The sequence below is a fragment of the Phyllobates terribilis genome, unplaced genomic scaffold (assembly GCF_046119375.1).
Source record: "Phyllobates terribilis strain yellow unplaced genomic scaffold, ASM4611937v1 Scaffold_2__4_contigs__length_985480577, whole genome shotgun sequence".
NCBI classification, from domain to species: domain Eukaryota; kingdom Metazoa; phylum Chordata; class Amphibia; order Anura; family Dendrobatidae; genus Phyllobates; species Phyllobates terribilis.
In genome coordinates this window covers 23,837,734-23,852,040 of record NW_027362762.1, presented here as the reverse complement: position 1 = coordinate 23,852,040, position 14,307 = coordinate 23,837,734, and the positions used below count along the sequence as shown (strand labels likewise).

Sequence of the window (14,307 nt, the reverse complement as noted above, 5' to 3'; positions counted from 1 at the left end):
ATTTTTGGGGCAGGGTCAGCTACGGAACGATAGGGATATTTTTCTGTCGCTGAAAAACCCTCTGTGGAGCTGCAGCACAAAAACACCAGAATAGCAGACTGCAACTATGCGATGTGTGGTCTCTAAATGAAGGTAAAATCATAATAAAAAATATGGTACCACTTTTGGGCTTCTGTGATCAACGAGCGATAAGTTATCCTAAAAACCAAGTTTTTAATACAAACATGAAGGGTGGAGTCCAGCCCCTGTAATGTCAGCACAGGCGGTGTGTGGGCAGATCTTCCCCTTTGGCATAAAAGAGACAAGAGAAGATTGATCGATACTCATTGCCAGAGGGGTATAAGAACTATAAGCAAAGGGTCACGTTCGATAATGTTCAGATCAAATCGGTGAGCCCCTCCTCCACCTATGCTGATTCGTCCCTGCGAACTGTATAGCGTAAGTTTCTTCTTTAACCCTTATTATTTTGTGTAACTGCTTATGTATTGTATGTCTCCTTTGTAACATCTTGTATATATTTTTCCTAAACACTGCCTCCCTTTTGGATTAAATATAAAATTTAATAGTTCTGTTTGTTTTGTCCTGTAATCGTTCCCTCCCCCGAAGCCATATACGTTACCAAAATGCAGGCGTCCACCCAGGCCTGCATTATATTTCAAAGCTGGACGGTGGTTGGTGGCAGAGAATAATAATAATTGGGCTATCGTGAAGCCGACAGTGACCGTACGGAGAGCGTAAACACATATTACATGCGTTGGAATCCAGAGGTGTGACGCCATACGCTCACTGGTTGGTTTTCGATACTTAAGCAGTGAGTAGTCTGGATCGTGTGCTCGCAATTCCAGACGAGATCCGTGACACAGTGACGACACGGTGAGATATTGCATGATCTCCCCGATGTCATCACTGTGGAATTCCGGACACCACACCTGTGCAATAATCATGTGTCTGATCATTATCTGGAGATGCCACACCTGTGCAATAATCATGTGTCTGATCAGCATCTGGATATGCCACACCTGTGCAATAAACATGTGTCTGATCAGCATCTGGATATGTCACACCTGTGCAATAATCATGTGTCTGATCAGCAATGGGATATGCCACACCTGTGCAATAATCATGTGTCTGATCAGCATCTGGATAAGCCATACCTGTGCTATAATCATGTGTCTGATCATCATCTGGATAAGCCACACCTGTGCAATAATCATGTGTCTGATCAGCATCTGGATATGTCACACCTGTGCAATAATTATGTGTCTGATCAGCATCTGGAGATGCCACACCTGTGCAATAATCATGTGTCTGATCATTATCAAGAGATGCCACACCTGTGCAATAATCATGTGTCTGATCATCATCTGGATATATCACACCTGTGCAATAATCATGTGTCTGATCATCATCTGGAGATACCACACCTGTGCAATAATTATGTGTCTGATCATCATCTAGATATGTCACACCTGTGCAATAATCATGTGTCTGATCAGCATCTGGATATGCCACACCTGTGCAATAATCATGTGTCTGATCATCATCTGGAGATGCCACACCTGTGCAATAATCATGTGTCTGATAATCATCTGGATATGTCACACCTGTGCAATAATCATGTGTCTGAACAGCATCTGGATATATCACACCTGTGCAATAATCATGTGTCTGATCAGCATCTGGATAAGCCACACCTGTGTAATAATCATGTGTCTGATCAGCATCTGGATATGTTACACCTGTGCAATATTCATGTGTCTGATCATCATCAGGAGATGGCACACCTGTACAATAATCATGTGTTTGATCATCATCAGGAGATGGCACACCTGTACAATAATCATGTGTCTGATCATCGTCTGAATATGTCACACCTGTGCAATAATCATGTGTCTGACCATCATCTGGATATGCCACACCTGTGCAATAATCATGTGTCTGATCAGCATCTGGATATGCCACACCTGTGCCATAATCATGTGTCTGATCAGCATCTGGATATGTCACACCTGTGCAATAATCATGTGTCTAATCAGTATTTGGATATGCTACACCTGTACAATAATCATGTGTCTGATCAGCATCTGGATATGTCACACCTGTGCAATAATCATGTGTCTAATCAATATTTGGATATGCCACACCTGTGCAATAATCATGTGTCTGATCATCATCTGGATATGCCACACCTGTGCAATAATCATGTGTCTAATCAGTATTTGGATATGCCACACCTGTACAATAATCATGTGTCTGATCAGCATCTGGATATCCCACACCTGTGCAATAATCATGTGTCTGATCATCATCTGGAGATGCCACAGCTGTGCAATATTCATGTGTCTGATCATCATCTGGATGTGCCACACCTGTGCAATAATCATGTGTCTGATCATCATCTGGATATGCCACACCTGTGCAATAATCATGTGTCTGATTAGCATCTGGATAAGGTACACCTGTCATAGAAAAATTGAAAATCTTTTCTTCCCCCTGTCATAGACCTTAAGAAGGTATTTAGAATCAAGCCCCCCTGCCCCCCTCCTTCATCTCCCTTTTGTCACAAGACAAGAGCTGTCTCCATGTAAATCTCAGCACAAAGACCCAATTAGCACATGGCTGAGAAGTGACTGGTAAAACTATAACCTACTTAAAATGTGAGTAGATTTTCCCTGGTAAAGGTAGAGGGCAATTAACAGATAACTGTTGAAATCTCATTCCCAGAACTTCAAAGGGGGTTTAAACAAAGACTGCAGGATTTTCAACTCTGATACGAAATATAGAATAACTAAAGTTCCATACATCCGGTAATGATGGGACCCATATTTTTGGGGCAGGGTCAGCTACGGAACGATAGGGATATTTTTCTGTCGCTGAAAAACCCTCTGTGGAGCTGCAGCACAAAAACACCAGAATAGCAGACTGCAACTATGCGATGTGTGGTCTCTAAATGAAGGTAAAATCATAATAAAAAATATGGTACCACTTTTGGGCTTCTGTGGTCAACGAGCGATAAGTTATCCTAAAAACCAGGTTTTTAATACAAACATGAAGGGTGGAGTCCAGCCCCTGTAATGTCAGCACAGGCGGTGTGTGGGCAGATCTTCCCTTTTGGCATAAAAGAGACAAGAGAAGATTGATCGATACTCATTGCCAGAGGGGTATAAGAACTATAAGCAAAGGGTCACGTTCGATAATGTTCAGATCAAATCGGGGAGCCCCTCCTCCACCTATGCTGATTCGTCCCTGCGAACTGTATAGCGTAAGTTTCTTCTTTAACCCTTATTATTTTGTGTAACTGCTTATGTATTGTATGTCTCCTTTGTAACATCTTGTATATATTTTTCCTAAACACTGCCTCCCTTTTGGATTAAATAAAAAATTTAATAGTTCTGTTTGTTTTGTCCTGTAATCGTTCCCTCCCCCAAAGTCATATACGTTACCAAAACGCAGGCGTCCACCCAGGCCTGCATTATATTTCAAAGCTGGACGGTGGTTGGTGGCAGAGAATAATAATAATTGGGCTATCGTGAAGCCGACAGTGACCGTACGGAGAGCGTAAACACATATTACATGCGTTGGAATCCAGAGGTGTGACGCCATACGCTCACTGGTTGGTTTTCGATACTTAAGCAGGGAGTAGTCTGGATCGTGTGCTCGCAATTCCAGACGAGATCCGTGACACAGTGACGACACGGTGAGATATTGCATGATCTCCCCGATGTCATCACTGTGGAATTCCTGACACCACACCTGTGCAATAATCATGTGTCTGATCATTATCTGGAGATGCCACACCTGTGCAATAATCATGTGTCTGATCAGCATCTGGATATGCCACACCTGTGCAATAAACATGTGTCTGATCAGCATCTGGATATGTCACACCTGTGCAATAATCATGTGTCTGATCAGCATTGGGATATGCCACACCTGTGCAATAATCATGTGTCTGATCAGCATCTGGATAAGCCATACCTGTGCTATAATCATGTGTCTGATCATCATCTGGATAAGCCACACCTGTGCAATAATCATGTGTCTGATCAGCACCTGGATATGTCACACCTGTGCAATAATCATGTGTCTGATCATCATCTGGATATGCCACACCTGTGCAATAATTATGTGTCTGATCAGCATCTGGAGATGCCACACCTGTGCAATAATCATGTGTCTGATCATCATCAAGAGATGCCACACCTGTGCAATAATCATGTGTCTGATCAGCATCTGGATATGCCACACCTGTGCAATAATCATGTGTCTAATCATCATCTGGATATGTCACACCTGTGCAATAATCATGTGTCTGATCAGCATCTGGATATGCCACACCTGTGCAATAATCATGTGTCTGATCAGCATCTGGAGATGCCACACCTGTGCAATAATCATGTGTCTGATAATCATATGGATATGTCACACCTGTGCAATAATCATGTGTCTGAACAGCATCTGGATATGTCACACCTGTGCAATAATCATGTGTCTGATAATCATCTGGATATGTCACACCTGTGCAATAATCATGTGTCTGAACAGCAGCTGGATATATCACACCTGTGCAATAATCATGTGTCTGATCAGCATCTGGAGATGCCACACCTGTGCAATAATCATGTGTCTGATCATCATCAAGAGATGCCACACCTGTGCAATAATCATGTGTCTGATCATCATCTGGATATATCACACCTGTGCAATAATCATGTGTCTGATCATCATCTGGATATGCCACACCTGTGCAATAATCATGTGTCTGATCAGCATCTGGAGATGCCACACCTGTGCAATAATCATGTGTCTGATAATCATCTGGATATGTCACACCTGTGCAATAATCATGTGTCTGAACAGCATCTGGATATGTCACACCTGTGTAATAATCATGTGTCTGATAATCATCTGGATATGTCACACCTGTGCAATAATCATGTGTCTGAACAGCATCTGGATATATCACACCTGTGCAATAATCATGTGTCTGATCAGCATCTGGATATGTCACACCTGTGCAATACTCATGTGTCTGATCATCATCAGGAGATGGCACACCTGTACAATAATCATGTGTCTGATCATCATCAGGAGATGGCACACCTGTACAATAATCATGTGTCTGATCATCGTCTGAATATGTCACACCTGTGCAATAATCATGTGTCTGACCATCATCTGGATATGTCACACCTGTGCAATAATCATGTGTCTGATCAGTATCTGGATATATCACACCTGTGCAATAATCATGTGTCTGATCAGTATCTGGATATGTCACACCTCTGCAATAATCATGTGTCTGATCATCATCTGGATATGCCACACCTGTACAATAATCATGTGTCTGATCATCATCTGGATATGCCACACCTGTGCAATAATCATGTGTCTGATCATCATCTGGATATGTCACACCTGTGCAATAATCATGTGTCTGATCATCATCTGGATATGCCACACCTGTGCAATAATCATGTGTCTGATCATCTGGATATGTCACACCTGTGCAATAATCATGTGTCTGATCATCATCTGGATATGCCACACCTGTCCAATAATCATGTGTCTGATCATCATCTGGATATGCCACACCTGTGCAATAATCATGTGTCTGATCATCATCTGGATATGTCATACCTGTGCAATAATCATGTGTCTGATCATCATCTGGATATGTCACACCTGTGCAATAATCATGTGTCTGATCATCATCTGGATATGTCACACCTGTGCAATATTCATGTGTCTGATCATCATCTGGATGTGTCACACCTGTGCAATAATCATGTGTCTGATCATCATCTGGATATGTCACACCTGTGCAATAATGATGTGTCTGATCAGCATCTGGATATGCCACACCTGTGCAATAATCATGTGTCTGATCATCTGGATATGTTACACCTGTGTAATAATCATGTGTCTGATCATCATCTGGATATGTCACACCTGTGCAATAATCATGTGTCTGAACAGCATCTGGATATGTCACACCTGTGCAATAATCATGTGTCTGATAATCATCTGGATATGTCACACCTGTGCAATAATCATGTGTCTGATAATCATCTGGATATGTCACACCTGTGCAATAATCATGTGTCTGAACAGCATCTGGATATATCACACCTGTGCAATAATCATGTGTCTGATCAGCATCTGGAGATGCCACACCTGTGCAATAATCATGTGTCTGATCATCATCAAGAGATGCCACACCTGTGCAATAATCATGTGTCTGATCATCATCTGGATATATCACACCTGTGCAATAATCATGTGTCTGATCATCATCTGGATATGCCACACCTGTGCAATAATCATGTGTCTGATCAGCATCTGGAGATGCCACACCTGTGCAATAATCATGTGTCTGATAATCATCTGGATATGTCACACCTGTGCAATAATCATGTGTCTGATTATCATCTGGATATGTCACACCTGTGCAATAATCATGTGTCTGATCATCATCTGGATATGCCACAGCTGTGCAATAATCATGTGTCTGATCATCATCTGGATATGTCACACCTGTGCAATAATCATGTGTCTGATCATCATCTGGATATGTCACACCTGTGCAATAATCATGTGTCTGAACAGCATCTGGATATATCACACCTGTGCAATAATCATGTGTCTGATCAGCATCTGGAGATGCCACACCTGTGCAATAATCATGTGTCTGATCAGCATCTGGAGATGCCACACCTGTGCAATAATCATGTGTCTGATCATCATCAAGAGATGCCACACCTGTGCAATAATCACGTGTCTGATCATCATCTGGATATATCACACCTGTGCAATAATCATGTGTCTGATCATCATCTGGATATGTCACACCTGTGTAATAATCATGTGTCTGATCATCATCTGGATATGTCACACCTGTGTAATAATCATGTGTCTGATCAGCATCTGGATATGCCACACCTGTGCAATAATCATGTGTCTGATCATCATCAAGAGATGCCACACCTGTGCAATAATCACGTGTCTGATCATCATCTGGATATATCACACCTGTGTAATAATCATGTGTCTGATCATCATCTGGATATGCCACAGCTGTGCAATAATCATGTGTCTGATCATCATCTGGATATGTCACACCTGTGCAATAATCATGTGTCTGATCATCATCTGGATATGTCACACCTGTGCAATAATCATGTGTCTGATCATCATCTGGATATGTCACACCTGTGCAATAATCATGTGTCTGATCATCATCTGGATATATCACACCTGTGTAATAATCATGTGTCTGATCATCATCTGGATATGTCACACCTGTGAGGTGGATGGACGGTCTTGGCAGAGGACAAGTGCTCACTAACACAGATTTACACAGCTCAGGAAAAATGTGAGTAAAACAAAAGAGTTGTGTTTATATTTTGTTCAGTGTGACTGCTCTGTCCTCCAGTTACCTTTAAAGCTGCAGTCCAGGTGGTGAGATAGGGCTGTGCTCTGCTCTGACACTCTTGGGCCACAGCTCGCTTGCTCGTGATCTGCTGGAGATCCTTCTGTAGATGTCGCTCAGTATCTTGTGCTGCCTGCAGATCCTTTGCGCTTTGGGCTTTGCGCATCTTCAGCTCTTCTTGCAGTAGCCTCTGTGCCGCCATCCTCTCCGCTGCCTGCAAATCATCAGCTTCCAGCTGCAACAGTAGAGCCCTCCCCCGCTCCAAAGTACGGAGACTGCTGCAATAGCGCTGGAGACCCACAAGCCACTGACAGAGGGACGCTGCGGCTGCGCTCACTGGCCGGACAACGTGGACATCAAATTCAGGTCTGTTTACCGCTCTGGTCAAAGAAACAAAAATGCCGTCCGCCATCTTGTACCCATCGTAAAACTGCAAATCCTGGACGAAGACAAAAAAAACATTGCCATGACCCACCAATAAAAATAATATCCAACCGAGATCCTAAGAGAGACCACAAGTGACACTCGCATGTCTCCCAGGATGGATAGTCTGTATGTGGATGGGAGCAGACCATGCTTCCTGTGAGACCTCTGCAGTGTTACTGTCCAGATTAGAGACCTACAGTCAGACATTCGACTGTTCTTATAGACTCCCACAGACAGACTGTACTTCCTGTGGGACATCAGACTGAGGACGTTACACTAGGCAGGAACAGGTAGACTGCACTTAGGACCAATACAACAGACAGAGTACCGAAGAACCATCAATGTCTATAAAAAAACATTTATTGAACAATTCTTTAAAAACGGTAATAACCCTTCAATAGAGAAAATGAGTCAAAAAAAGGAGGAATAGAGAGGTTAGGGGGCTGCTAACATAATCCCACAGCAATGCCATAAAGCAACACACAGTGTGCAGGGGAACCTGCATAAAGAGTCTCACAGAAGTATGATAGTAGAAATCACAAAACTGCCAATAGTTTTAAGCGAGACAAAGAGAAATGATTAAAGTGCAGGTATGCTTACCATTAGTGGAGGGGATGAAGCGAGCCCGCCAACAGCTGCCCCGACGCGCGTTCTGCGTATAGCTTTATCAAGGGGGAGGTGTCAGACAGTAGTGTCCATTCCCACTATTTGTAGTCAGAGTCAGCTCACAGGTGCCAGGTAAAAAGGCGTATGGGCACCGCAACGTTACTGTCCACCACCACCAAAGCGGCGCAAGTGTGTTGGGCCAATCCGGCCCTGTGATGTCATGTACACGCGTGTGTCGCACAATAGATGGCTGATGCGGGCATGGCCTGGACTTTGGTAATGTAAGACGCAGGAGTATTGAGCTCCTGTGATGTCTCAATAAAGTGACGATTTAAGCAACTTTAAGAGAACCTTTCCGTTCTAAACCTTTAATGAGAGGACTCTGCAAGGTGTGTGGATCATTTTGAGACCTGGATGGACTTTATATGTGGTGGTACTCGAGAGTAATCCTCTCACGGAGCCGGCGGGTTTGTGACGCAGCAAGAAGGGGAAAGTGACAGCGGTGAGTAGTGAGCACGGAGTCCTGTCAGCTGTTTCAGGCTCCTGAATATCGGAGCTTCACAGACCTAAAATATATAGGGATGGACCTGCGGGAGCCCGGGACATCGTGAGGACTTCGATACTTGGAAGTAATTCCCAGGTCAGTGACAGATTGGATTCTGTCATTTAGGCCAGAAGACCGTTGGCCACTGCTGTCACAGCGATGAGGGGCAAGCAAGGAGACCTGTCAGCTGCTTCAGGCATTGGGAAATAGAGGCTTAACGACGGCATTAAACGACAATATGGGACTTGATAGTCAGACAAGATTACATGAAACCAGTATAAGTGCCATTTTCCAAAAACATTAACTAAGCGACAGAAAGATTGACATGGTAGATAAAAAGGCTGATGCCCTATTTACTGAAAACAAAGTATTAAAAGAAGAGGTTCACAATCTGCGCTCTAAAGTGGCCGACAACCGGAACAGACGCAACAAAACTAAGAGGTGGACGTGAAAGCCTCACACAAGCCACGCGAAAGAATTACACAAAGACTTGAAAAATCTGATCTTCGCTGTCGGATATTGAACTTACCGGCGATAGGATCCATCGCCTTCCACGACCATCTGCGATTCCTCCTGATCCCCCAAGAGACACAATTATGAGGAAACACTTCTAAAGAAAAACTACTAAATGATCTTTTCTACAAACGTCTTCCAGATCCCTACAGTCAAATAACATTTCTATTGATGTCTGTAAAGAGATTCTTTCAGCTAGAAGATCTTTTCATGAGCTCACCCCATCCTTACGCCATCTGGGAATTTTATACCGAATAAATTGTTGATTCATTACGAAGATACAAATTATTCCCATTTTTACTCCTGAAGAGGGTAAGAACGTCCTAGCGTCAATTCAGGGTGGAACCAATTCCTGATCATAGACCCTTTTACATCTTTTCTTTATTGTCCCTTTTATATAAAGGACTAATCTATATACAGTACAGACCAAAAGTTTGGACACACCTTCTCATTTAAAGATTTTTCTGTATTTTCATGACTATGAAAATTGTACATTCACACTGAAGGCATCAAAACTATGAATTAACACATGTGGAATTATATACTTAACAAAAAAGTGTGAAACAACTGAAAATATGTCTTATATTCTAGGTTCTTCACAGTAGCCACCTTTTGCTTTGATGACTGCTTTGCACACTCTTGGCATTCTCTTGATGAGCTTCAAGAGGTAGTCACCGGAAATGGTTTTCACTTCACAGGTGTGCCCTGTCAGGTTTAATAAGTGGGATTTCTTGACTTATAAATGGGGTTGGGACCATCAGTTGTGTTGTGCAGAAGTCTGGTGGATACACAGCTGATAGTCCTACTGAATAGACTGTTAGAATTTGTATTATGGCAAGAATAAAAGCAGCTAAGTAAAGAAAAACGAGTGGCCATCATTACTTTAAGAAATGAAGGTCAGTCAGTCCGAAAAATTGGGCAAACTTTGAAAGTGTCCCCAAGTGCAGTTGCAAAAACCATCAAGCGCTACAAAGAAACTGGCTCACATGAGGACCGCCCCAGGAAAGGAAGACCAAGAGTCACCTCTGCTTCTGAGGATAAGTTTATCCGAGTCACCAGCCTCAGAAATCGCAGGTTAACCGCAGCTCAGATTAGAGACCAGGTCAATGGCACACAGAGTTCTAGCAGCAGACACATCTCTACAACAACTGTTAAGAGGAGACTTTGTGCAGCAGGCCTTCATGGTAAAATAGCTGCTAGGAAACCACTGCTAAGGACAGGCAACAAGCAGAAGAGACTTGTTTGGGCTAAAGAACACAAGGAATGGACATTAGACCAGTGGAAATCTGTGCTTTGGTCTGATGAGTCCAAATTTGAGATCTTTGGTTCCAACCACCGTGTCTTTGCGCGACGCAGAAAAGGTGAACGGATGGACTCTACATGCCTGGTTCCCACCATGAAGCATGGAGGAGGAGGTGTGATGGTGTGGGGGGGCTTTGCTGGTGACACTGTTGGGGATTTATTCAAAATTGAAGGCATACTGAACCAGCATGGCTACCACAGCATCCTGCAGCGGCATGCTATTCCATCTGGTTTGCGTTTAGTTGGATCATCATTTATTTTTCAACAGGACAGTGACCCCAAACACACCTCCAGGCTGTGTAAGGGCTATTTGACCAAGAAGGAGAGTGATGGGGGGCTACGCCAGATGACCTGGCCTCCACAGACACAAGACCTGAACCCAATCGAGATGGTTTGGGGTGAGCTGGACCGCAGAGTGAAGGCAAAAGGGCCAACAAGTGCTAAGCATCTCTGGGAACTCCTTCAAGATTGTTGGAAGACCATTTCCGGTGACTACCTCTTGAAGCTCATCAAGAGAATGCCAAGAGTGTGCAAAGCAGTCATCAAAGCAAAAGGTGGCTACTGTGAAGAACCTAGAATATAAGACAGATTTTCAGTTGTTTCACACTTTTTTGTTAAGTATATAATTCCACATGTGTTAATTCATAGTTTTGATGCCTTCAGTGTGAATGTACAATTGTCAAAGTCATGAAAATACAGAAAAATCTTTAAATGAGAAGGTGTGTCCAAACTTTTGGTCTGTACTGTATATAATCGTCTTATCCCGTCTGTCTGTCTTTCTGTCTGTCTGTCCAGGAAATCCCGCGTCGCTGATTGGTCCGGCTGCGGCCAATCAGCGACGCGGGATTTCAGAAAAAGATGGCGGCCGTTAGCGGCTCATCTGCAGGACAGAGGTCAGCGGCGATGCAGCAGGGAGATGACCGGCGAGAGGCGCTCATCTCCCTGCTGCTGGCAGCAGAAGTACCCCGACAGGCGGCGCCGCTCACCTCCATGCGGCTAACGTCGGGAGATCAGCGGCTTGGCCCACTGATCTCCAGAGGGCAAGTGTGAACGGAGGACTGGGGAGCGACGCCGCCGGTGGGGATGCTTCTGCTGCGAGTAGCCGCTCATCTCCCGGCTTCTCACAGCGGAAGTAGCCGCACAGGCAGCGCTGCTCCCCGGTCCTCACTAATACGACGCTGATTGGTCACGGTCGACGCCCGCGACCAATCAGCGATATGGGCGGAAAATTTAAACGCCACTCTGCTGATTGGTCGCGGTCGCTGGCCGTGACCAATCAGCATTATTGGCGCCAAATTTAAACCACGCTCTGCTGATTGGTCGCGGCCGCCAGCCGACCGCGACCAATCAGAGAGATTGGCGCCAAATTTAAACAACACTCTGCTGATTGGTCGCGGCCGCCAGCCGACCGCGACCAATCAGCGAGATTGGCGCCAAATTTAAATAACGCTCTGCTGATTGGTTGCGGCTGCCAGCTGACCGCGACCAATCAGCAAGATTGGCGCCAAATTTAAACAACGATCTGCTGATTGGTCGCGGCCACCAGGCGCAACTAATCTGCATTATTGCCGCCAAATTTAAACACCGCTTAGCTGATTGGTCGCGGTCGCCGGCCACGACCAATCAGCATTATTGGCGCCAAATTTAAAAAACGCTCTGCTGACTGGTCGCGGTCGCCGGCCGCGACCAATCAGCATTATTGGCGCCAAATTTAAACACCAGTTTGCTGAATGGTCGCGGTCGCCAGCTGCGATCAATCAGCGATATTGGCGCCAAATTTAAGCACCGCTCTGCTGATTGGTTGCGACCGCCAGCTGCAACCAATCAGCGACATTGGCGCCAAATTTAAACACCGCTATGCAGATTGGTTGCGTCTGGCGACCCCAACCAATCAGAGATATTGGCGCCAAATTTAAACATCCCTCTGCTGATTGGTTGTGGTTGCCGGCCACGACCAATCAGCGATATTGGTGCCAAATTTAAACACCGTTTTGCTGATTGGTCGCGGTCGCCGGCTGCGACCAATCAGCGATTTTAGCGGCAAATTTAAACACGCTCTCCGGTCCTCACTAACACAGTTTGCTGATTGGTCGCGGCCGCCATCCGCGACCAATCACCCATATTGCCGCCAAATTTAAACACCGTTTTGCTGCTTGGTCGCGGTTGCCGGCCGCGACCAATCAGCGATTTTAGCGGCAAATGTAAACACCGCACTGCTGATTGCGCCCGGTCGGCCGCATACATATTCTAGAATACCCGATGCGTTAGAATCGGGCCACCATCTAGTACCTTATAGTTGTTTAGTTTCGATCTATACTATGAGAAGGTTACAGAACCTTCTTGCTTGTTCTATCTTACTTTACTTACTGATTTGGTTGAAGGAATGTCTTTATTGTAGAAGTATAGTGCATTTTGTTGAATGACTTTCCTTTTTCTCTTGAGGACTTATATCTGGTTTAATGTTCTCTTTTATCGGTAAGAGGTACAGTATTTCCGGGTCTCTTTTCACGAACATTTTCCTCGATAGGAAGTGAACTCTCGGGATTAGTAGGGTTCCTTCACGAGGACTTTTGACTGTTTTATAGTATCAAAAACAAAGATAGTATTTTATAATTTTTCTGTTTCTTGTTATATAGAGCTTACATCTGTTGCTTTTACCCTTCATGGTTCTATATCAATTTGTACCTGAGGTTTGGTTTCTATTTACCGTAGTATGAATACAAAGATTTTGACATTGAATGTTAGGGGTCTGAATAGTCCGGGGAAAAGACACCTTACATGGAAGGAAATAAAAAACACAAATGCACATGTAATGGGTCTACAAAAAATAAAACTGTCTAAACAAAATCACCCTAAATTATCCCATAAAAATTACCCCCACATTTTTATATCTCTTAATATAGGGAAAAAAGCAGGAATAATAAAAGATTCAATTGAAGAATTTCATGACGAAGAAGGAAGAAGATTCCATATTTTAATTTGCAATCTCAACAACCAACTTTGTTCCATCATAAATCTATACGCCCCTAATAAAAAAACAAATGAGATTAGTTGACCAACTCAACAAGAAAATCCAGGAAGTTAAGAAAGGAGAAATGTTAATTTTAACTTGGTTCCTGACGGCTCTATTGACTCTACCGCTCCCTCTCGAGCACCTTCATTGATGCTTAAAAATTGGATGAAAAAACTCATCTTTTGATGTTTTTAGATCTATTAACACGACCTCGAGAGAAGTCACTCATTTCTCTGAAGCCCTGAAAACGTCATCACGCATTGACCTCATCTTAATGAATATTTTTACTCTTTCTACAGAACCAATCACTACAGAGCCAATTACTACAGAGCCAATTACTACAGAGCCAATCACTACAGAACCAATCACTACAGAGCCAATTACTACAGAGCCAATCACTACAGAGCCAATCACTACAGAGCCAATTACTACAGAGCCAATTACTACAGAGCCAACTACTACAGAGCCAAT

The 14,307-nt window shown here is 43.8% G+C and overlaps 1 protein-coding gene across 1 annotated transcript in view; it reads right to left on the bottom strand.

Annotated features, from left to right (window-relative positions):
* DNHD1 (dynein heavy chain domain 1) overlaps window positions 1–14,307 on the bottom strand; it is a 552,395-nt gene that overhangs the window by 218,958 nt on the left and 319,130 nt on the right. The window contains exon 32 of the mRNA XM_073661200.1: window positions 7,440–7,871. Coding sequence (XP_073517301.1) covers window positions 7,440–7,871 — 432 coding nt within the window. The remainder of the gene's footprint in view (window positions 1–7,439; window positions 7,872–14,307) is intronic.